General features: G+C 35.8%; 1 protein-coding gene and 1 long non-coding RNA gene across 2 annotated transcripts in view; one reads left to right on the forward strand and one right to left on the reverse strand.

Annotated features, from left to right (window-relative positions):
- The window catches only part of LOC111050664 (calcium/calmodulin-dependent 3',5'-cyclic nucleotide phosphodiesterase 1), a 753503-nt gene that overhangs the window by 627228 nt on the left and 103852 nt on the right, over positions 1-22423 (forward strand). The window contains exons 4-5 of the mRNA XM_039423890.1: positions 3930-4043; positions 16107-16305. Of these exons, the coding sequence (XP_039279824.1) occupies positions 3930-4043; positions 16107-16305 (313 nt within the window). The remainder of the gene's footprint in view (positions 1-3929; positions 4044-16106; positions 16306-22423) is intronic.
- The window catches only part of LOC120350463, a 29721-nt gene continuing 27857 nt past the window's right edge, over positions 20560-22423 (reverse strand). The window contains exons 2-3 of the long non-coding RNA XR_005570793.1: positions 21541-21702; positions 20560-20607 (exon numbers count right to left, since the gene is read on the reverse strand). This is a non-coding gene — a long non-coding RNA (uncharacterized LOC120350463). The remainder of the gene's footprint in view (positions 20608-21540; positions 21703-22423) is intronic.

Here is a 22423-nt window from a genome sequence, read left to right on the forward strand (position 1 = left end):
AAATACTTATGTCGTGTTTACTCTCTTTCCTATTAGAATTTTAATAACTTGATATTGTAAAATGAATACGATACTGAAGCCAGACAAGTTTAGTGTGGATCCAAACTTATCAATTGCAAGCAAGGAATGGACACATTGGCACAAAACTTTTCAGAACTTTATTACCAGTATCGCACCACAATCATCAGACTCTGAAAAGCTCAAAACAATTATCAACTTTATCACTCCAGATATTTATGAGTACCTACATAAGCGAAAGTGGTACGTATAATGATGCTATATCTACTTTAAGGAGAATCTATGTAAAACCTGTAAATGAAATATTTTCAAGACATAAACTATCTGCACGTCAACAACAGCCTGATGAGACTATTGATCAATATCTTCATGCCTTAAAACTATTAAGTAAGGACTGTGAGTTTAAAGCTGTGACAGCTGAAAGAAATAGGGATGATTATATTCGTGACACATTTATTGCTGGAATGAAGTCTCCTACAATTCGCCAGCGTTTACTAGAGAATGTTGCATTAACACTAGAAGAGGCATATAGTCAAGCCAGATCCCTGGAACTTGCATATGCACAATCATTAGCTTTCCAATCTTCATCCCAATTAAATGCAAATTCTTCCCAAAATACTCAAGCAAGCAATCAGAATACTGATTCAGAAAACTGTTTATTAGCTGCTGCTAATAAAAAATGCTATTTTTGTGGTAATCTGAGACATCCTCGGGTCAGCTGCCCAGCTAAAAATACAATTTGTCATAATTGTGGAAAACAGGGGCACTTTGCTAAGGTCTTCAGGTCGAGTAAATTACAAACCAAACAATCAAAAAAATCGAAAGATATTATGAACTCTATTGACCTAGCAGCTTCGCCCGGAGGATTGACAAAGAGTACAGTACAAGCCCTGGTTAATGGAAAGTCTCTGCTTTGATAGATACAGAGAGTTCTCTGAGTTTTATAAACAATTCTACTGCTCTTAACCTAGGTCTTCCTATAAGACCAGGTAGGGGTACTGTATCAATGGCGACTACATCAATCACATCCAATATAACAGGACAATGCTTAGTAGATCTTGTCATTCTTGATCACTGTTACAAACAAGCAAAAACTTTCGGTCTTACCAGAGCTTTCTGCGGATATAATTGTTGGACATGATATTTTGAAAAACCATGGAAGTATTAAAGTAGTTTTTGGTGGAAAAAAGCCGCAGTTAACCGTATGTAGCGTGGCAGCCTCAACTGTAGAACCGGTGTCATTGTTTTCTAATTTAAAACCGGAATGTAAACCAATTGCAATCAAATATCATCGACACAGTACGGATGATTTGAAGTTTATTGAAAATGAAGTAAGTAAAATGCTTAAAGACGATGTTATACAGCCCAGAATTTCTCCATGGAGAGCTCAAGCGTTAGTGGTTACAAATGAAAATCATAGAAAAAGAATGGTCATTAATTACTCCAAAACTATAAATCGTTTTACATTACTGGATGCTTACTCACTACCAAGAATCGATGATATTGTAAACAAAGTTGCAAATTATGAGTTTTTCAGTACTATCGACTTGAAAAGTGCATACCACCAAATTACGATAAGGAAAGAAGAAAAGCACTACACAGCATTTGAGGCATGTGGTCAACATTCCGCTTGGGGTCACTAATGGAGTGGCAGTGTTCTAATTGACCAAGTTATACGGTCTGAACAGCTACAAGACACTCATGCTTACCTTGATGATGTGACAATCTGTGGCAAAACACAGGAGCAACACGATATAAACTTGAAAAAGTTTATCAACGCTGCAAACAAATACAACCTAACTATCAATAATGAGAAGTCTTCATTTTCACTGAAATCGATCAACTTGCTGGGCTATCATATATCTAACAAAACTATCAAGCCTGACCCCAGCCGATTGGAACCACTGAAAAATTTACCTCCGCCTAGAGACACTGCATCGCTGAGGAGGACCCTTGGTATGTTTTCACATTATGCATCACTAATACCAGATTATGCCACTAAGGTGATTCCTCTTGCCCGTACTGCATTTCCCTTGTCTAAAGCAGGGTTACAATCGTTTGAAACTATAAAAAGTGAAATAATTGGATCTGTAGTAAGCTGCATTGACCCTGAAGCACAATTCATAGTAGAAACTGATGCATCTGAGAGCACCATTGCTGCTACTTTGACTCAATCAAACCGTCCAGTTGCATTCTTCTCAAGGATACTTTCACCAGCAGAACAAAGACATTCAAGTGTTGAGAAAGAAGCACAAGCCATTGTAGAAGCACTGCAAAAATGGCATCACTACTTGGTTGGCAAACATTTCAAGCTAATTACTGATCAGAGGTCGGTAGCTTTTATGTTTGATAACAACCGTCATGGTAAAGTGAAAAATTAAAAGATAATGAGGTGGAAACTGGAACTGTCTTGTTTTCATTACGATATTGTATATAGACCTGGCAAAGATAATATGGCTGCTGATGCTCTGTCTAGAGTATGTTCTTCAATCCAAAATCAGGAAAATCTATTAGTTGATTTACATGAGTCTCTATGCCACCCAGGCATAACACGGTTGTACCACTGGGTTCGGAGTAAAAACTTACCCTACTCAATTGATGAAATCAGACGTATAACAAACTCCTGCAAAGTGTGTGCTGCTGTCAAGCCCAAATTCTTCAAACACAAAGGGACTCTGATTAGAGCCACTTTTGCATTTGAACGGTTAAATATCGATTTCAAAGGCCCTCTGCCTTCATCAAGTCGAAATCGTTATTTATTGGTAATAGTAGATGAGTTCTCACGGTTTCCTTTTGCTTTCCCATGTCCAGACATGTCATCATCTACAGTTAAATCAAAACTGAAAACCCTGTTTTCTACGTTTGGGGTTCCTAGTTACATACATTCAGACAGAGGAACATCATTTATGAGTCAAGACTTGAAAAATTACCTAAACTCGCATGGAATTGCAACTAGCAGAACCACTGCTTACAACCCAGCAGGTAATGGACAGGTTGAAAGATATAATGGTATTCTATGGAAAACGATTGAGCTAGCATTAAAATCACTCAACTTAGAAATAAATCAATGGGAGTCAGTTTTAGAAGATGCTCTTAGCACAACAAGAACATTACTTTGCACAGCCACAAATCAAACTCCTCATGAGCGTATGTTTTTACACCCACGTAGATCTGGAAACAACGGTGTTTCAGCTCCTTCTTGGCTTCTCAATTCCGGCCCTGTCTATTTAAAAAAATTCAATCGAACATCTAAATATGAGCCACTTGTTGAAGAGGTCCAACTTCTACATGGAAATGCTGAGTATGCACATGTAAAGCTACCTGATGGAAGAGAAACCACAATATCAACACGTCATCTTGCTCCAGTTGGAGAGTAGGAAAACAGAGATCACGAAGAACAAACCAATTCTGAAAATGATGAAAATTCTCAATTACCAACTTCCGAACCTGAACTTGAATACTTCCATAATCCTCAAGCAACCCAAAACCAAGAAAACGAAACTAGTACTACTGCCGAGAGCTTACAACCTAGACAACAGACTACTGGACAAGAAAATCAAAATACATATCCAAGAAGACGTTTTAGAAATAGAAGACCTCCTAATTATTTGAATGACTACATTCATTAACTCTTTGGGGGGGAGAATGTAGTATAACAACATATGTTTTGAATTTGTTATTACTGTTACTAAGTCTCCAAACAAACTCATTCCAATTCGAAACCTGTATAGTTCAAGTTATTAAAAACCTTTCTTAAGGTATTAAATACTTATGTCGTGTTTACTCTCATTCCTATTACAGCAAGTCAGATAATTTTGTTGAGTGGTTTACTGGAATTATATTGCATGTGATGGTTGAGCATGTTATGGATAGTGCAATGGGCTAACAGGTGGCATTTGTGCTTGTTACAGTGGCAAGTCCTCCTGAGCGAGCTCACAGTAAAGACGACGGTATTGCAACAAGTCCCTCGAAAGAGCAAGCAACCCCCAACCAACAATCCGTCAATCAAAATGGACAGTTGAACAGTGAGTTTCCTCATTCTGTATGAATTCTCTTCTCTTCATCATCAAAGCTAGAGAACTTTCCAATTCAGTTCCCTATCGCTTCTCTAAGCTTTTGCATGAATGACACTTGCTATAGAATGAAAGTAAAACGTTAGATCACATCTTCCTCAAACGAGATGTTTTTCAAAAGTCATAAGATACGGTATACTGATGATTTACACATTACGGGATACAATCTGTTTAGAATTCCAACTGCTACCAGGGTCAGATAAGCTGCCTCTTTCCTATTCTTAAAAAGTCTTGGAAGTCCAGAGTTTTATCTCTCAACTCTCAATTCCATTTTATTCTAGACAGAAAACTACCAACATTATTAGGAATTCTCACATTCTCAGAATAGAAATGATACATTCAAGCAATGCTTATACTCTTAGATCACTTGTAGGAACTATAAATTAGTTAAGACTTAAAACTAATCACTATACATTCTATCAAACATTTTACCAAATACTATACACTTTATAGGATACATCAATACTCATATTTTAACAATGCAGTACAATATGCATTAAACATATTTCTTGTTTCCACATATAATCCAGATCTTCAATTTTCCATGATAGAATTGGAATACAAGATGAGATTCTGTGAAAAATACGGTAATTATATTTTGAATTTTTGTACGATTAGTGGAATCTGATGAATTATGAGTCCTCATATTATTTGCTAACATTATTATCATATTAATTTGTTTGAGAAATAGTTTTCATACTTGATTATCATTTATTCATATGACTTCTTCCACTACATGCATCAGTCATTTCAATCAAACATTTTTTTCAATCAGTCTTCCTTCAGATACATTGATTTCTTTTCACAAATCACGGAAGAGTGCATCCATAAAATTCAATCATTTTCTCGAAAATATTTCGAAGCAACACATTAATGAAAGTAACATTCATCAGTGTTACTCGAAAATATTTTTATATTTCTATTTTGTAAACGAGGACACCTTTAGCCTACTGATCTGGTGGATAAGTAATAAAACGTCAACACTATAGTCCTATCCATATATAATTTTTGGACAAAATTTGAACTTAAACTTTCAACAGTGGAAACATAACCTATTTTTTCTGACATGTCATTCATCATCAAAATTTGAGGATAGAATAGTACTGTCTATGCCTTTTGTTCTATCCCAATGATACCTATATAATTTGTTATTATATATCCGCAAATAAATAAATAATTGGTGTATCTTCCGAATTGGAATATACATTGTAATCTCCATCTTATGGGTGCTACACCAAGTCAGATGTCACATAGAATGGAGGAATATAAACAAAAATCTGGTGTGGTACACTCACACAACTTTCCTCGCTCATTGAACTGGGAGCCTCATTCTTAAACGACAATAATTTAGAGAAATAACATAATGACGATTGGCGGCAACATAATTATTTGAAACTACGATCAGACTACTGTATATGTGTGTATATAATAAATTGAGTACTTTTTCCTTTGTGTAAATTGTGAAATCCGATGATTTTTTAAAAGTTGTCAAAACAGCTGTTCTACAGATGAAATGTCTCGACTAGGTGTTATTTTTATAGACTGCTCTACCTACCTACCTCATGCACGAAAAGGAGGTTACAAAGTCCATTTCTCAAGGATGGGGTGAACCCCCCATTAGTTTCCCAAAAAGGAGACTCATGCCAGTTGATGGAGCTGACAAATAACTATACAGAGTATGAATTTGAAATAAATCAGTCGAGTAATTTTTGAGAAAATCTTGAAAAACATGGTTTTTCACGATTTATCTGCCATTTTTCTCGAGAATATTACGCAGCTCCTGCAATTTTCCTAGAAATGAGACTCATGTCAGTTGATAGGGATTATAAATATCTATCCATGCTATAAATTTCAAGAAAATCGTTAGAGCCGTTTTCGAGAAAACCGTGAAAAACATGGTTTTTTAGTAATTATCCGCCATTTTTTTCGAGAATATTACGCAGCTCCTGCAATTTTCCCAGAAATGAGACTCATGTCAGTTGATAGGGCTTATAAATAGCTATCCATGGTATAAATTTAAACAAAATCGTTAGAGCCGTTTTTGAGAAAATCGTGAAAAACATGGTTTTTTAGTAATTATCCGCAATTTTTTCCGCCATCTTGAATTGAATTTTATTGAATTTCTTATTGTCGGGTCCTCATTGTATAAGGACCTTAAGTTTAAAATTTCAAGTCAATCGGTTAATTAGGAATGGAGTTATCGTGTTCACAGACATACACACATACACACATACACACACACACATACACACACATACACACACACACACACACACACACACACACACACACACACACACACACACACACACACACACACACACACACACACACAGACCAACACCCAAAACTCATGTTTTTGGACTCAGGGGACCTTGAAACGTATAGAAAACTTGAAATTGGGGTACCTTAATTTTTTTTGGAAAGCAATACTTTCCTTACCTATGGTAGTAGGGCAAGGAAAGTAAAAATGAATTGAGAATGAATGAGGAATTACACTGTCACAGCATGTGGTAGTGATGGGTGGTGTGATTTGATTTATACTAGCAGGGCACCCGTGCTTCGCTACGGGAATCAAAAGATAAAATTATTTTAGTGAAACATTTATAATCTAAATCCTACCAAAATTGTTATAATCGTTTTTGAGATTAGGCCACAACTTGGCATGAAAATTATTAAGTCAAATCATTCAAATAATTAATTGATGTGTTGGAAGTGCTCTGTAGAAGAGTAGTCCAATTGCAGCAAATTCTCTTTGGCTATTGAAGATTAAATTCCAAATAAGGTTGATTCGGAATTTGATGTCTCTGGTATCCATGGATCTCTTGCTTATTCTGTAATTGTTGGCATAGCTTGTCGCTTACTTCTTGTTTCACTTATCCAAAAGTGCAAAAGCAGCCAATCCACTTATTCTTTCTTCCATGGGGGTCCATTCATACATGAGAGTCCATTAATAATAGTATAAAATTTATTGTGGCTGATTTCACATGTCCTAGACTCTGCAATCATAAATATTTGAGTGGAGTAATTTTAATGTGAATTTGCATAAATCTGAATAGAGTTTATTCAATTTCTTTGATTATTGACTACCATTAGGCCTATATGATTTATTTCTTTGATCTTGGCTTGGAACCAAAAGCTTAGGTATGAAAATTTGGATGTAAACTAACATGTAACTCAATTTAATTTCTATCTAAATTGACAACTTTAGAATTCACTTGTGATCTATCAATAACAATAGGTTTGTCTTGTGTCATAATAACATCATGAAAGGAAATAGGATCAGCTAATGGAATATTATGTTTTTTCGATTTAGTTTTCAGCTGATTCTGAAACATGCAAATATCAGGCCCAGTAGCACAAGAGCATGTTCAATTTCAATCAGGATTAAATTTCATGAGAATTAATCACAGCAGGGTTTTTTTAATAAAAGGCTTCTCTGATCGGTTCTCGTGGTATTTAGTCCAGATTATGAATTAACAAACAGTGCAACTGTCTCTGTCAAGGCCATGGCTGCGTACGAACATAGAGCAACAGAGGAACCAATACAACAGAAGCTGAAGAAATTAGTCACATTTCTATCACCTCACAAAGAACATTACATTCAACTACCATATGTTTGGAGAGATCGATTTTTAATTTCTTTTGCTATCATCCTGTCACTTTCTGAACCTATTCTTCCAGATGTTCCATGAATACTGCAATGTTTCAAAATAAGGTCGTTAAATTTGGTAACTCAACTACAGCTATTATAATGTTTTTTTATTTGCTCACACTTTCTTACGTTTTCAACAGACTATGATAAACTTCTTTTTGATCAGCTGCTACTTGAGGGACCAATAATCCTTTCTCAAGGAACTTCAGCGAATTTTCCCAGAGTTGACACCTGTTCCAAAGTAATGGTTTTTTTTTGCAAACCAACTATATTCCTGATTTAATCGAAATTGTTAGAGCCGTTTTCGAGATCCGTCCGAGATCTATATATATAAAAGCGAAATGGCACTCACTCACTGACTAAAGGGCACGCCACACCAAGCTCGCTACCGCAGCGGTAGCGAAGTTTTAAAAATTGCTAGCCATGTATTCAGGTTGATCGCGCCACACCGAGTTCACTACCGCGGCGGTAGTACGGAGCACTACCACCTACGACCGCCTGCTAGGCGATTCAACAAAAGTTAGCTGAGAGGTAGTACGGCGGACAAAGCGAGCTCAGTGTGGCGCGCTCAACCTGAATACATGGCAGGCGAATCGAAGAGGTAGCGCAGTGCTGAGTGCTGTAGTCACGCCCTCCCCCCACTACTAGACTCACTACTCGGAGACTACCGCTAGCGGACGTTTTTCGGTGTGGCGTGCTCAGCCGAGAAAACTACCACCAGCGGTACTACCTCGGCGGTACTGGCGAGCTTGGTGTGGCGAGTCCTTGACTGACTGACTCACTCACTCACTCACTCATTCACTCACTCACTCACTCGCATAACTAAAAATCTACCGGACCAAAAACGTTCAAATTTTGGTAGGTATGTTCAGTTGGCCCTTAAAGGACTTGCCACACGAAGCTCGCCAGTACCGCCGAGGTAGTACCGCTGGTGGTAGTTTTCTCGGCTGAGCACGCCACACCGAAAAACGTCCGCTAGCGGTAGTCTCCGAGTAGTGAGTCTAGTAGTGGGGGGAGGGCGTGACTACAGCACTCAGCACTGCGCTACCTCTTCGATTCGCCTGCCATGTATTCAGGTTGAGCGCGCCACACTGAGCTCGCTTTGTCCGCCGTACTACCTCTCAGCGAACTTTTGTTGAATCGCCTAGCAGGCGGTCGTAGGTGCGCCGTACTACCGCCGCGGTAGCGAACTCGGTGTGGCGCGCTCAACCTGAATACATGGCTAGCGATTTTTAAAACTTCGCTACCGCCGCGGTAGCGAGAATGGTGTGGCGTGCCCTTCAGAGGCGCACCAAGAAATATTTTGGCAATATTTCAACTCTAAGGGTTGTTTTTAAGGGTTTAAAGTTCGTCTTTTAGCATGTATATTCTTCTTCTCCCAATCTCATAATTATAATTGAAAAATTCCATATCATATGTTACTATAGAACTATAATCTGGATGGAGTACCTCTTCGAAACAGTTGAGGCTGGCAACTAAATTAATAATTTTGTCAGTTGAGTTGTCTTTGTTAGGTTGGCACCAAGTTGGAAATTTAAATGCATTTACCGCGGAAAAATTGATTGGGCACTGCTACTTCAATCCTGGGAATATTATATTACTAGCCGTCAGGCTCGCTTTGCTTGCCATATCCGTTTAGTCTGGACCCCCGACTGGATTGTCCTAACATATAATAAAAATGCTCAAATGAAAAATGCAGGCAAACGAAGCGAGCCTGCTGATCTCATTCTTGGACGATCCAGTCGGCTAGACGGATTTGGCGAGCGAAGCGAGCCTGACAGCTAGTACATATCCACAAATACACATATTCAAACAGAAATTGCTTACTAAGTATAACTGACTTCAATGATTATGATTTCATTCAATGAGAGCTTATTTCACATAATAATAACAGCTGGCATCGAAAGCAAAAATGTCAAACATGATTGAAATTGAAACAGTAGCGATCATCAACATCATTTTCTTCATCTGTTCTAAAATAACCAGAGTATAGTAAGATTCACATCAATGTGTCAGAATTGTTTAAAAGGGGAGCATTGATGATATTAATGAGGAATACTGACAGTCAACGAACTGTTAACTTATACATATTCTCCAATATTTTTATCAAAAGCTACCTTATATTTTCTTTGGTAAAACAATCAATGTTTGGGAATAATTAGTTCATGGAAAAAGCGCCTTACTTCTATGCAAGATATTTCCAGATTAGTAAAAGCAACAACAGCTATTTGGCCATTTTAATAAATAACCCCTTTCTTTCGCCCAAGTTAAATTTTGGCCGAATTTCCTCATTCTTTACAAACAGATTCCACAACAGACACTTCTGAAGTTTTTAAAATACCCGTTTAAGCAGTTTTTGCGATCTGTCGGATATACTGTAACAATAAGTTGTTCATTGTTCCAATTGTGAAAGATGAGGATTATGTGAATTATCATGAGAAGTCAGTCCTGTATAACAATTTATTTCGCTGTTTTGCTTCTCTGCATTGTGTTGTGTCGACTCTGTTAGTGTGTGCATAGAAGTTATAGTACTAAGAAAATCAATGATTTTCCTGGAGCATCAGTCTGGTTCATGACCTTATAAGGCAAGGAATTTGTATCAATGATTATCAATCATGCCTTATTTGGTTAGGGATTTGGAAAATAGCTGTCACTTGGGAGAATGTATCTCAAGTTATAGTTGTACCGTTCCATTCTATTGGCAGAAATTGTGATGTATATTTTCAATAAAATGGTAACTGCCAATCACAGTTAATGTTGGTTAGGTTCCTATCTAGTGAGGCCGTACACAGCTGTCCTCGACAAGGCAAGCGTACAGTGGCTTCACTCAGTGTCTGTCCTCTGTTGTAAGCAGTACAAAATTTAGTCACAGTATTTTGTGTTAATCATGGCTTTTATGCCAGCTTTAGGCTTGCTAGTATTTGGCTCTAAAACCTTCTGTTCCAGTAGCATATTTAGTTTTTCCGCCTCAGTAACTGCTTTAATTGAGAAGAGAGGATATCAAATTTGTCACCTTACAATGGAAATTCTCCTCTTATAACCGCTACTAAAGGTGTGTCATAGATTATAATATGATTAAGGAAATTATTATCGATGAAAGCTTCCATCAAAGTATTAAATTCATTGTGATAGATACATTTAAGTGTAAGTGTATTGTGATAGATTTATTAAGATAGTCCTTTTGATTCTGATTTTGCTTTGAATGGAAGATGGTAATGGTAAATCAAACTGAGGAGTGATGGAAGAAAATGAACGGTACATGCTCTTGTAGAAATGTAGAGTACCTATAAAAAGGAATTGAGATATTTTTGATTTTAAATCATTTTTGAAGAGGAAGCTTTGAACCTAAATTTAAATGACAGTATTTTGTGATATAGATTTTATTTATCTCGCTGATTCTAATGAAAAGCTTTCTTGATTCTTAAGGAAACACCTATCATGTAATTTATTTTTTAAATTACACTATATATTATGACACCGTGTTTAGACACCATAAAATAACTTTGAAGAAAACTATATAATTTTTTATTCAAGTTTAAGAAATTCGCAACGTGTCAACCACTATTAGGTATATGGAACTAAAACGATCTATAGAAATATATTTAATACTATAGGAAGCTTATTTTCGTTCACGGCACGAATCCACATATGGTACCCTGAGATTATAAAAATTATTATTTTTATTGATTATTATTATTCATTGGTTAAAAGTATGTTCTATCGAATCTATGGACTGAACAGGTTCCAATTTTCTAAATTCTGATTCCACCTGAAGTTCCACATATCAGCATTAATAAATAAATATATATTTTTTACAGCTCACAATATTGTGAATGCCAACAATTCCTGTGATAATTATTAAAATATTAGAGAATTTATTTATTCAAAGAAAATTATATTCATAAGGAAATATTTTATGTCTGTGTTATTTTATGGGAATATATTTTGTGTTTTATGTCAGCATACAAGATTCTAGAAGTTTTTATTATTTTCCCAATTCATCTCGTGATATACAGTTTGAGCTGTCTTGGTACCAAGCATTCTTATTCTGCAGCATATATAATTAGTATATTAATTAATATTGATCTTATTCAGAGCACTCATTACTTATCATCCTTTGATGATAGTAATACTATTCAGCCAGCAAAATCTTACTGATATTTATATTAATAAGTCTACAATATATCATATAAGGATCCAGAGAACTTCAAGAACTGGCTCAAGTAATTTCGAAATGATAAATTAGTGCATACCTGTATTCATGACGAGCGTTTCAAGGATCAGCTAGAAAAATAATAGTTGATTTTCATTATTCTCGATTGAATATATGGTTACTGATAGTCAGTCACTAACTACCTTTTTGATTTCCTTATTGGTAATCTTCAATATCTTCAAGAGAGCAGCGGTAAGAATTGTTAATCATCAGTTATTGAAACCCATGGTGGTTCATTACATCGAGAGTATTCATGCATCTACTACTGAGCTAGAGCTGTGGTCTGACCCCAGTATATTTGCGAGCCGGACGGCCTTAACTTTTTGCAAATTTATTTGCAGGCTAGGGATATTAACAGCTACATGGTATATATAAAAAATACCATTTCATATAAGAATTTCGCTCAACATGGATGGCAATATATACCACATCATAATATGTAATTTATGTAAGAGAACGGACTGAACAAACTAACAACAATACTCTTTGTATATAGGACATGACCCTGACTACAAATAAATCAAGATATAAAAGTAATGGCTATTTGTATTTTAAAGTTTTTTTTTGTATTTGAATTTCATATAGGAAGAACCTAAATAATGTTGATTTTATGATATAACTGAAGTTAAGTTAATTCGTTTTATCCTAGTTTATTTTTTTATTCTAACAGCGGTCAAAGTATGGGTCCATCAATGTACGAGTCCATCAATGTACGGGTCCATGAATGTCTCGTGAATGTGTGTCTTTAAGCCGCTGAGATGCCTCTAAATCGATGGCAGTCCTAGAAGCTTGGGGTATGCTGTCCCCTGACGCTCCTAGAGCTCAATCACCGAGCCTACATTCAAATTGAAGGAACAGCTTTGAGGTAACAATTTTTTCCAAATTAAACAAACGTCCCAGGAGCTCCGGATGTGACAGAATGGGTTTTAGTGACTATAGACTTTCAAAAAGGGGAGGGGTGTAAAACGTGAACCATTTAAATCAATTCAAACGTGTTGAATTAGACTCATTTTGTTAAATCGTAACTTTGATTTTGGAAATTAATAGATTACATTTTTTTTTTCATTTGAATAGTAGATTTTCGGTTGTATCTTTACATTGGAATGTGAGGCCGTATTTTCTCTGTAAGGATCCAGCTGGGAATTTCAGTTTTCTTTAAATCTATATTCTATAACCTATGAAACTACTAAGAGTTGAATTAGCCTATAAAATGTTTAAAGGTCCATAAATGTTTTGTAAATGATATTTTCATCGTAAAGTTGTGAAGAATCGAAGTTTCAAAAGGACCCTAATCTTTTTTCTAAATCTGTTTTGAAATCACATATTTTTTGAATAGTTTTCCAAGGTAGAAATCCGTGATGTGATTTTTAGGAATATTTTGTTTTTGCTGCTTTCATAATAATAATAAAGATACAGAATGGATATGATTAACATTTGATAGCATTTTGATAGTGTTTTAAAAGTTTCCAAGTGTGTTCTAAATGTTCTAAAAGTTTTCTGAATTTTATGCCGATCTTTCTCCTAAAATATCTATTGTTATTTATTTTTAACTTCTGAGCAATATCTATAAGTCCTTTAAGCTTCTTATGATTCAATCTAAAACGTTTTCAATGTAAAACAGACAGAGTAGGATACTATCGAATTAGCTATATCGGAGATAACTTTCTAAATTTAGTGATTCTATTTTCGGTTCTCATGATGTAACTTCATTTTGTTTTATTAACTATTGAATTTAACTGTAAGAGGTGACAATATATTTGATGTCTTCTCTCTATTTCGTTGTCTCTCTTGTCATTTCTGGATTCCCGTTCTCTAGCACTAGGTATGTTTATCAAGCATCCCTTTTATTAAGTTATATTGTGTGTGCTTCTAAATTCTAAATTCCAAATTAACTTTCTAAATTCATAGCAAGGCACAATACAAACAAAATTAGTCTTGATAGAATAGGATCAATTGATAGGAGCAACTCCCGTCATAAAAGTTTGTTTTATGAAAAATAAAAATTATCTATACTCCCAGGAATAGCTGTGATTGAAGCAGCAGTGCCCAATCAATTTGTTCTCGATAAATGCATTTTAATTAATTCTTCAACTTGGTGCCAACCTAATGAAATAATCTCAACTTAATGCCAACCTGACCAAATTTTTAATTGGTTACCAGTTATCAACTGTTCCGAATAGGTACTCTCTCTAGATTATAGTTCTATAGTAACATATGATATGGACATTTCAATTATAATTAAGAGATTGGGATAAGAAGAATATACATGCTAAAAGACGAACTTAAACCCCTTAAAAACCACCCTTAGAGTTGAAATATCGCCAAAAGATTTCTTAGTAAGCACCTAGGTCGTATAAGGAAGCTAGCTATATCCCAAGTTTTGTTGCAATCCATCCAGTAGTTTTCCTGAAATCGTGATCAATGAGTCAGTGAGATAAGAATTTTATAAGTATAGAAGAAGATAATCAAGTCATCAACGTTGTCGAACGTGTAGTGGAATCGGCTGAAAGCTTTGTTGCCACAAATCAAATTGCTGTATTCCACTCTATAATGTTTACAGTCAACTGCCAATCTCTTTCCAATTGTAATGGAACAAATAATCATATTAAATCGCCGGGGAAGAATAAAAGTAACAATACCTATATTTAAAAAAAATCTTAAAATTCAGTGGACAAATCTACATTATTGTGGTACTGACTGAACATCCCAATATAGACATATTAATTTATATCTGCTTTCAAGTTTAAAAATCGTATGGAATGTCAATAATCAATGCAATTGGTCGCCAACTTTGTCCTGAAATTAAATCTGTAGGACTAATAAACAATCTATAGCTCTCGACCAAACTGTCAAGTTTCGGTAGGCCCTATTGATATTGATAACCACAGAGAGACAACCACTGGATAATTAAATTCCTGGCTTCTCCCCGCTTTGTACGGATACTATGAACAGAAATTCATCTCATTGATATCTGCACATTGAACTCCCATCTCGTATATCGAACTCCCCAGCAATCAATAAGGTGTATCATTATAACTTGCTAAGATTCGTGGATAGGTGAAGGCTCAGTGCACTCACTGGAACAGTATATCATTAAATTTTACACTTGACAGTACACATATCAATTTACATGTGTATCAACCTGTTCAATAGTATCGATTACCTCCAAGGAGTCTATATAGAGACGCACTTAATCGCGTCTATAATATAATAATTGAATGGATATGCTCCAACGAAAGAGAGTACATTGTTAATATCGCACAAATTCCGCTCTTAGCGGACTCATAGTTATTCATGGAGCACAGGGGTTAATTAATAACAGGTTAAGCTTTAGACGTGCACAGTATCGTTTCCATGCTACAGTTAATCCTACAATTCCCATCAAAGTTAATGAATGTGAGCTACTCCAGCCAACCTGAATGACTTCAATGCAAGTTGATCAATATGTTGGCCACTTGCGATTACAGTTTAAGTAGCCTTGATGGCAAAAAGTGAACCTAGTGCACTCAGGATTACATTTTTTCACGGGAAATAGTTGATTTTCTCAATGATGATAAAGTTAGTGGGAGGCGAAATTTTCTCATTAGATTGAATCCCAATAGTTTTTTAAAGCATGAATGATAACAAGTCTCGTTCTTGTCTAGTCTCAAGGGTTGAGGTCATTCGCAGAATTTAAACCGCTTCGAGCATAATGACACATTGCTCGAAAATTAGCTTACTTTTGCCTCAGATATTTTTTATTCTTCCTGAATAAAATTAATGGAAAATAAACGAATTATTCCTAGTTCACCTCAAACCTGACTGATACCTCCATTAAAATGATTCTGCTCTGTAACTTTATGGTTCTACGTTTTCTCTGCTTGTTCTGGAGAAGTTAATTTCTAGCGGTTTGTACTTATCACACAGTCTAACATAATCTGGCATCTATTAGTAGCGTTTTAACAACTGTACTTTGTATAGAGATTTCCTTAACTCTCCCTCCCTTTTTCTCCCTTCAGACAAAACAGTGGGATCATCAACTCATATCAGAGATTAGCTGTAGGCCTATAATGTCTCCATATAGCTCAATAGCTCCATAGCTCAAGCTATGTCTATAATATAGTTTCTCCATGATTATATTTAATGGGAACACAATTTTTGCTTGCAGAGCAAGGATCGCTGACGATAGTTCGACGAAGTAGCACAAAAAAACAACAACAGCAACAACAGCAGCAGCTGCAGTCGCCAAGTAGCGAAGGGCCGAGAGCCGCCTCTGTAAGCGAGGAGGTTTTGAAAGACGTGGACCTGGAAACAGAAAATCTGCCTCCAATCGACACACCCGACGCCTGCGATAAAGCCGCGCTTAGGTCAGTAGTCCTCGAAATATTATTTCTCAAAACTTAAAGTGATATCTGTCACATCAATGTATTTATAATACCGTAATTCAAATAGAAAGAACTATCCTATTACAAAACATTTAACTATACTAAATTTACTTGACATAAAACCTTCCGAATGATACTTTCTGCCAATACAAGATTAGTATCAATCACACCTGGTACTACCTAAAGTCATACAGTACTCCCTGGAAAATAGCAGAATACTTATTTTTCTGCATATGGAGTAAAAGTCATCCCACTAGTGTGGCATCTCAATTGATTGTGTTTCATGTGTCAGCGTCTCTTAATGGGCATCAAAGGCGAGTGAAATGATATAAATTGGAAAGCGAAAATTTATGCTATTAAGAAAGTATTGAATGATACGATAGTGGATTTGCTATGAGAGTAGGTGGAGTAGAGATTTTGTGTAGAGTGCATCATAGGACTTCATTCATTTTTTTCACTCACGAAAATTATTATCACGGGAAAAACGTTCCACTCCGGTCCCTAAATGCACAATATATATTTATAGCATATGGCATTTTCTTATTCGTGAGTTCTTGTAATTTCGCACTGTTTACAAGTGCACGTCCAAATTTAAAATGTATTGGATCGCCTGAGGACTTGCCACAGTAAATTCATTACTGTCACCCAGGTAGGCACGTCTGTCACATTCATAGACAATGTGTTTCATTGTCTGCAATGGAGCTCCACAATAGCATCCTGGAGAGTCTATAAATCCTCATTTGGAAAGAGATGCTTTGCATCTACTGTGCAATGTTCTGATTCGGTTTAATGCGACCCATGCGTGTCGAGGAAGGTCAAATCCTGGTGGTCTGGTGCACTGTCTGACAGCATCTGGAATTATAGGTGGTGCCTCCTCTCTCCATCAGACAAAAATTCTCACTCTAGAGAAATGCACGATACGCCTGATGGGGGAATGATTACCGTTATTCATTAGCCTACTTCGTTTATTATGATCTTTTTCCTCCAGAAAGATTGATCTAGTTTCATTCATAATTTCAACAATGCTGTCCATATCGATGCTCCATTGACGACGAATGACATCGTTCACCTCGGATGACGCAGACGATGACACTATTGGGGTGATGCCGGATTCCTTCTCATTTGATTCAAAATGTGGCTGCTCTCAGGCACTAGGGGGGAACATTACTTTAGCATACTGTTCCAGAGAGTATTTCTGTTCTAGAGAGACTGATCTAGACTCTAGAGAGATACGGTCGTGGAGAGTATGCAATCGAAATCAGGGTAAAATTTGCTCATATTCTATTGAAACAACTTACCAATGTAATAAAGTTGATAAACACATACTCTCTATAAGTTTTAAGCTTACTAATTGTATTACAGATTCTCGTGCTTTGTTGCACATTTGTCTGTTTGTTCTTTGTCCTTATTGAACGTTTCAACATAAACTGAATCATACAGGCTCCTGTTTTTTGTGTTTTATGAGAAAGGACTATTTTTATTGTAACCAACTATACCTTATTATGCATTCATTGAGAGAATCTTTCGTGGAAATATTGTGTTGAGTGAAATATTGCGGGTTTCAGTTCAGTTCCGATCAGTTTCAGTTCGTATATGACTTATAATAATAATCTCATCCCAATCAACGATTAGTAGCATTGTTGTAATAACAGTCCCATATGTTGAAAAGGATTTCAGTTCGTAAATCGTTGTTCAATCCAATCATGTACCTTGTAGCATTCTGCTTTGACATATTTGTAATTTCAAGATTGTACTTGGATCTTTATTTTGCCACAATAATCGTGGCTCAAGTTTCCAAATGTTTAACGTTAGATCTTAATGAATGCGAACTACGTATGGAATAATATCTCTTCTTCTTCACTCCTCTTCTCTTATCTTATTCTTAACTTCTTATCTTATCTTATTCTTATTCTTATATATATCTATAAAAGGCTAAGCCCCGACAGACTGAAACCACACCACAGCCCAAACTACTGAGCCTAAAAACTTGAAATTTTGCATAATTGTTTATGGTAGCCTCAAAACATCCACTAAGAAAGGATTTTCAGAAATTGGCCCCCCTGAGGGAGCTGGGGCCCCCCAAAAATGTTGTACTTTTTAACCGCTCATTCCACAGCAAAGTCATGATTAACTTTTTTCTTCAGCTACGAAAAATAATTAGATCTATGCAGAAAAATTCCGATCAGGAGAACAGGGGGGTTCAAAATCGAGAGCGCGAGCTTATTGCCACGTGTGTGTTTCATTGTTGTATTCTTGGCCAGTTCGGTTTGCGCCTTCTATCAGCTGTATTATGGAGTCTCATACATTCCGATTAGAACAGAGCACAGAGATTTTCTTTGGTTGGGAGTTTGTTAATAATTCATTTTTCAAATTCAAATTCTATTGCCATCAAAAATCACATTGAAAACTTTCTTAATAAAACAACAAGATTACAAAAAAAAATGTCGAAATATACCTACATTTATTTATAGCACGGCCAGAAAAAGGCAAACCTTAGCCGTGAGTTCATTCAATATAACTTATATATTTTTTTGTTGACCAAGCGGAGTGAGGTCTAAGATTCAAGTTGACGGTTTGGCATTTCTCTTAATGTTTAAATGTTTATATGTTGCGCATTTACGGCGAAACGCGGTAATAGATTTTCATGAAATTTGACAGGTATGTTCCTTTTTTAATTTCGCGTCGACGTATATACAAGGTTTTTGGAAATTTTGCAATTCAAGGATGATATAAAAGGAAAAAGGAGCCTCCTTCATACGCCAATAATAGAATAAAAATCAGACTATAGAATTATTCATCATAAATCAGCTGACAAGTGATTATACAGATGTGTGGAGAAGCCAGTCTATTATTTCTGTATTTCCATAAGGTCTATAGCTTCAATCAGGTACTTGTGGATGAGAATACTGCGTGAGGTCTACTGTTTACAGAATTAATAGTTAATATTTTGTGAATAAAAAGTACGAGGTGATGAGAGATGTGAGTAATTCCTTATATTTGATCCAAATGGTTATTCATATTGTAGTAGTCGGGGTCACTGCAATCAAAAGTTTTTTATTCTGTAGCTAATAAATTTCTTATGTATTTTTGAATTGAATTGATTTACTAAACCGTATTGATTCATTGATTGTCCATAATGTATCCAGTGTCCCTAGTGGAAGTGATTAAACTACTCAAAAATTAATGGCTTACTGGTCCCTCATAGAATTCATAGTATTCCTGGTGATTGAGCCTGTCTTTCTTCAGCGTTGACTATCAATAATAAAGCTTTATTTACAACTAGCTTACCTGGCGAATTTCGTACCGCCAAAAAGTCAATGTATCTCATGTCATACTTTACTTTATTTCGTGAATCATTAAATTTATCTGACAATCAATATTTTCATTTACATCTGAATACGGACTTCCTATGTGCTTAGTCATGCAGCATTCATTATTCCGAAAACATATTCTACTCAATCAATTGGTAGTAAGATCTATCAGTAAAGTGTTGAATTAAAAAAATAATGAAAATAGATAGGTTAAATCAGTGTTTCAGAAATGAATTTAATATTTTCGTAGTTGTTGATTGTCAATAGATGGTCCAGGAAATATGCGATATACGATGAATCACACAGAATTCCATATTCTTTCCATCTTCCATTTCAGGATGAATATAAGCTAAGCTTAATTCAAAATTTTTTTAATTATTCTTTCATTCTTCAGTAATTAATGGATGCAATATGAACAACTCTCTTTCATGAGTTGAATTTTTTTCCAACATTTTACAGTTTTTCAATGATAGGAGAGTGATAATTATTTGTATAGGTCTTCTAAGGAACGATTAAGGTCGTCCTTAAGGTCGTCTTAAGGAAAATGTAGTCTATCTACAGCTGGTACCAATCAACTACACTAACTTCAACTCCAAACTACCGTTTTAGTACCAGTACACATTATTATACAGCTGGTAACTTCAGATGCTCAATCATATTATCACAATATGATCTTGAATCATGATCATCTTTCCGTTCTTCGGTAGCCGCTCTGTCGACAATTTCGTGATATGTCCTTAAGGTCGTCTTGAGGAACGATTATCCACAGCTGGTACCAATCAACTACACTAACTTCAACTCCAAACTACCGTTTTAATACCAGTACACAATTTATCACAGGGTGACGTGTTTATTATAGGCCTACAGCTGGTAACTTCAGATGCTCAATCATATTATCACAATATCATCTTGAATCATGATCATCTTTCCGTTCTTCGGTAGCCGCTCTGTCGACAATTTCGAAAACATAGGTCTGTAAAATGGATTAATAAGTAATTATTATAATATCACACAACATATTCCAAAACTTTCATGCCGTTATGTCAAGTAGTTTTCAAGTCTATAGGGAACAAACAGACATTCATTTTTATGTATATAGATTTACATTCGGCTCAAACAAAGTATCTCTAAATGGAGGTAGAATGATAAGGTTGACAACTTTCAGTTCTGTTGTTTTAAATTTTTTTTCCAAATCATTTTCAAAAATGTCATGCAGTAACCTACTATTGTGTTTGAGACACTTCTGGCGCTATCATAGTTTCACCACCATTCTGTTCCACAGTCCTATCTCTTGCAGTCGTTAACTATATCTATAATAAAGTAAAGAGCTGGCTTATACACGTACGGGATAGGAAAATTATGTTTGACGCATCATCACGTCTAAGCTACTGGACTGAAACAAACTTGCAATTCTGCATGTAGATTCTTAATTAACCAAGGATGGTTATGTTATAGGCCTATTTCAATTCTTCAAAATTTCATTACGTCAAGTTTTCAGTTTGTCAAGTTTTAGAATAGATCCTTGCGGAGCACGTGTTTCTGCTAGTAACAATTATGTCACCTTACAGCTCAATATTTCTTACCATACTGAAACCATTGATTTTTCAATCATTTGATGAATTTTCCACAGCATCAAACATTAATTCGACTTTGACTATCTCAATTGCATCATGTGGTACAGAATAAATGTGAATGCTGGAATTGGAGAGCAGGGAGGGATGAGGATGTGGATGACGAGCATGCATTAGCACATGAGCTAGAAACAGAGCGAGCAGAAAGTTTGAGATTGTCATGTTCATTTGAAGCAGTGAAATTACATAAAGCAATTGCATCCCTGTGGTCACATGACGCTGTCAAAAGGATGCTGCTACACAGAGTATTTCAGTCGAGAAAGCAATTCACATACTCTCCAATTGGATACTCTATTGAGCTTCACGGTCGTTGTGCCGTATTTGGCCTCAAGGATAACGCGATGCCATAATATCAATCCTCGCAAATCATGATTTTCCTGGCAGCTTCTACTAGGCACAAGTGAGATTCCCAGTTTTGTGGCTTATCTCTTGAGAATCTGAAATAGGAAGAACATCCAATTATGTTTCCCAAGACTACAACAAGCAACATGAATAAAATCTATTACATGAAGAAGTTTTATTCACAGAACTAAATGTAGTAATGGAAGAAAAGAAATGTAGAAAGGAAACTCATCATAATTAGAGCTAAGCTCTTATTAATTGAAATAAAAGACTAAAAAATTGTCAAAACTACAGATCTTTTTAAAAGTAGGAAGGCCGGTTTCAGTTGGTACACCATTATCAATTTCTGGTAAACTGCACAGAAAGAGCTGAGTTAATCTATTATCATTCAAAGACTTGACGATTTATGAACTACACTCAGTTTTTCATTTGAAAACTGAACTATTTAGTCCAGGCAATGAATGCTCAAAAAAGGGTATAGAGGGAAAAGTTGGGGAGACAATTATTGACTCCACAGTTTTGTTAACGGTAGTAGGGAGGTAAACATATCAAAAGTCCCCACCCCTAGCCCCTGTTCTAAGGGGGTGGGGGTGGTTTAAAGGTACCATGTTTTGGTTTCTCGCATAAAACTCAAAAACCATGTATCTTAAGGACTTGACTGTCATATAACAGATTGAAGCTCACATCGTATCCTACAATATATTATATTTTACAACTTTTTTCATATCTCCTCTAGTTTTCGAGATATCCGGTCTTGGAAGAGTGAAATTTTTGAAAAAACACAGTTTGCCTGCAATTTTTGTCTATTTTTGCTCT

Source organism: Nilaparvata lugens, chromosome 3 (assembly GCF_014356525.2).
Source record: "Nilaparvata lugens isolate BPH chromosome 3, ASM1435652v1, whole genome shotgun sequence".
Lineage (NCBI taxonomy): Eukaryota > Metazoa > Arthropoda > Insecta > Hemiptera > Delphacidae > Nilaparvata > Nilaparvata lugens.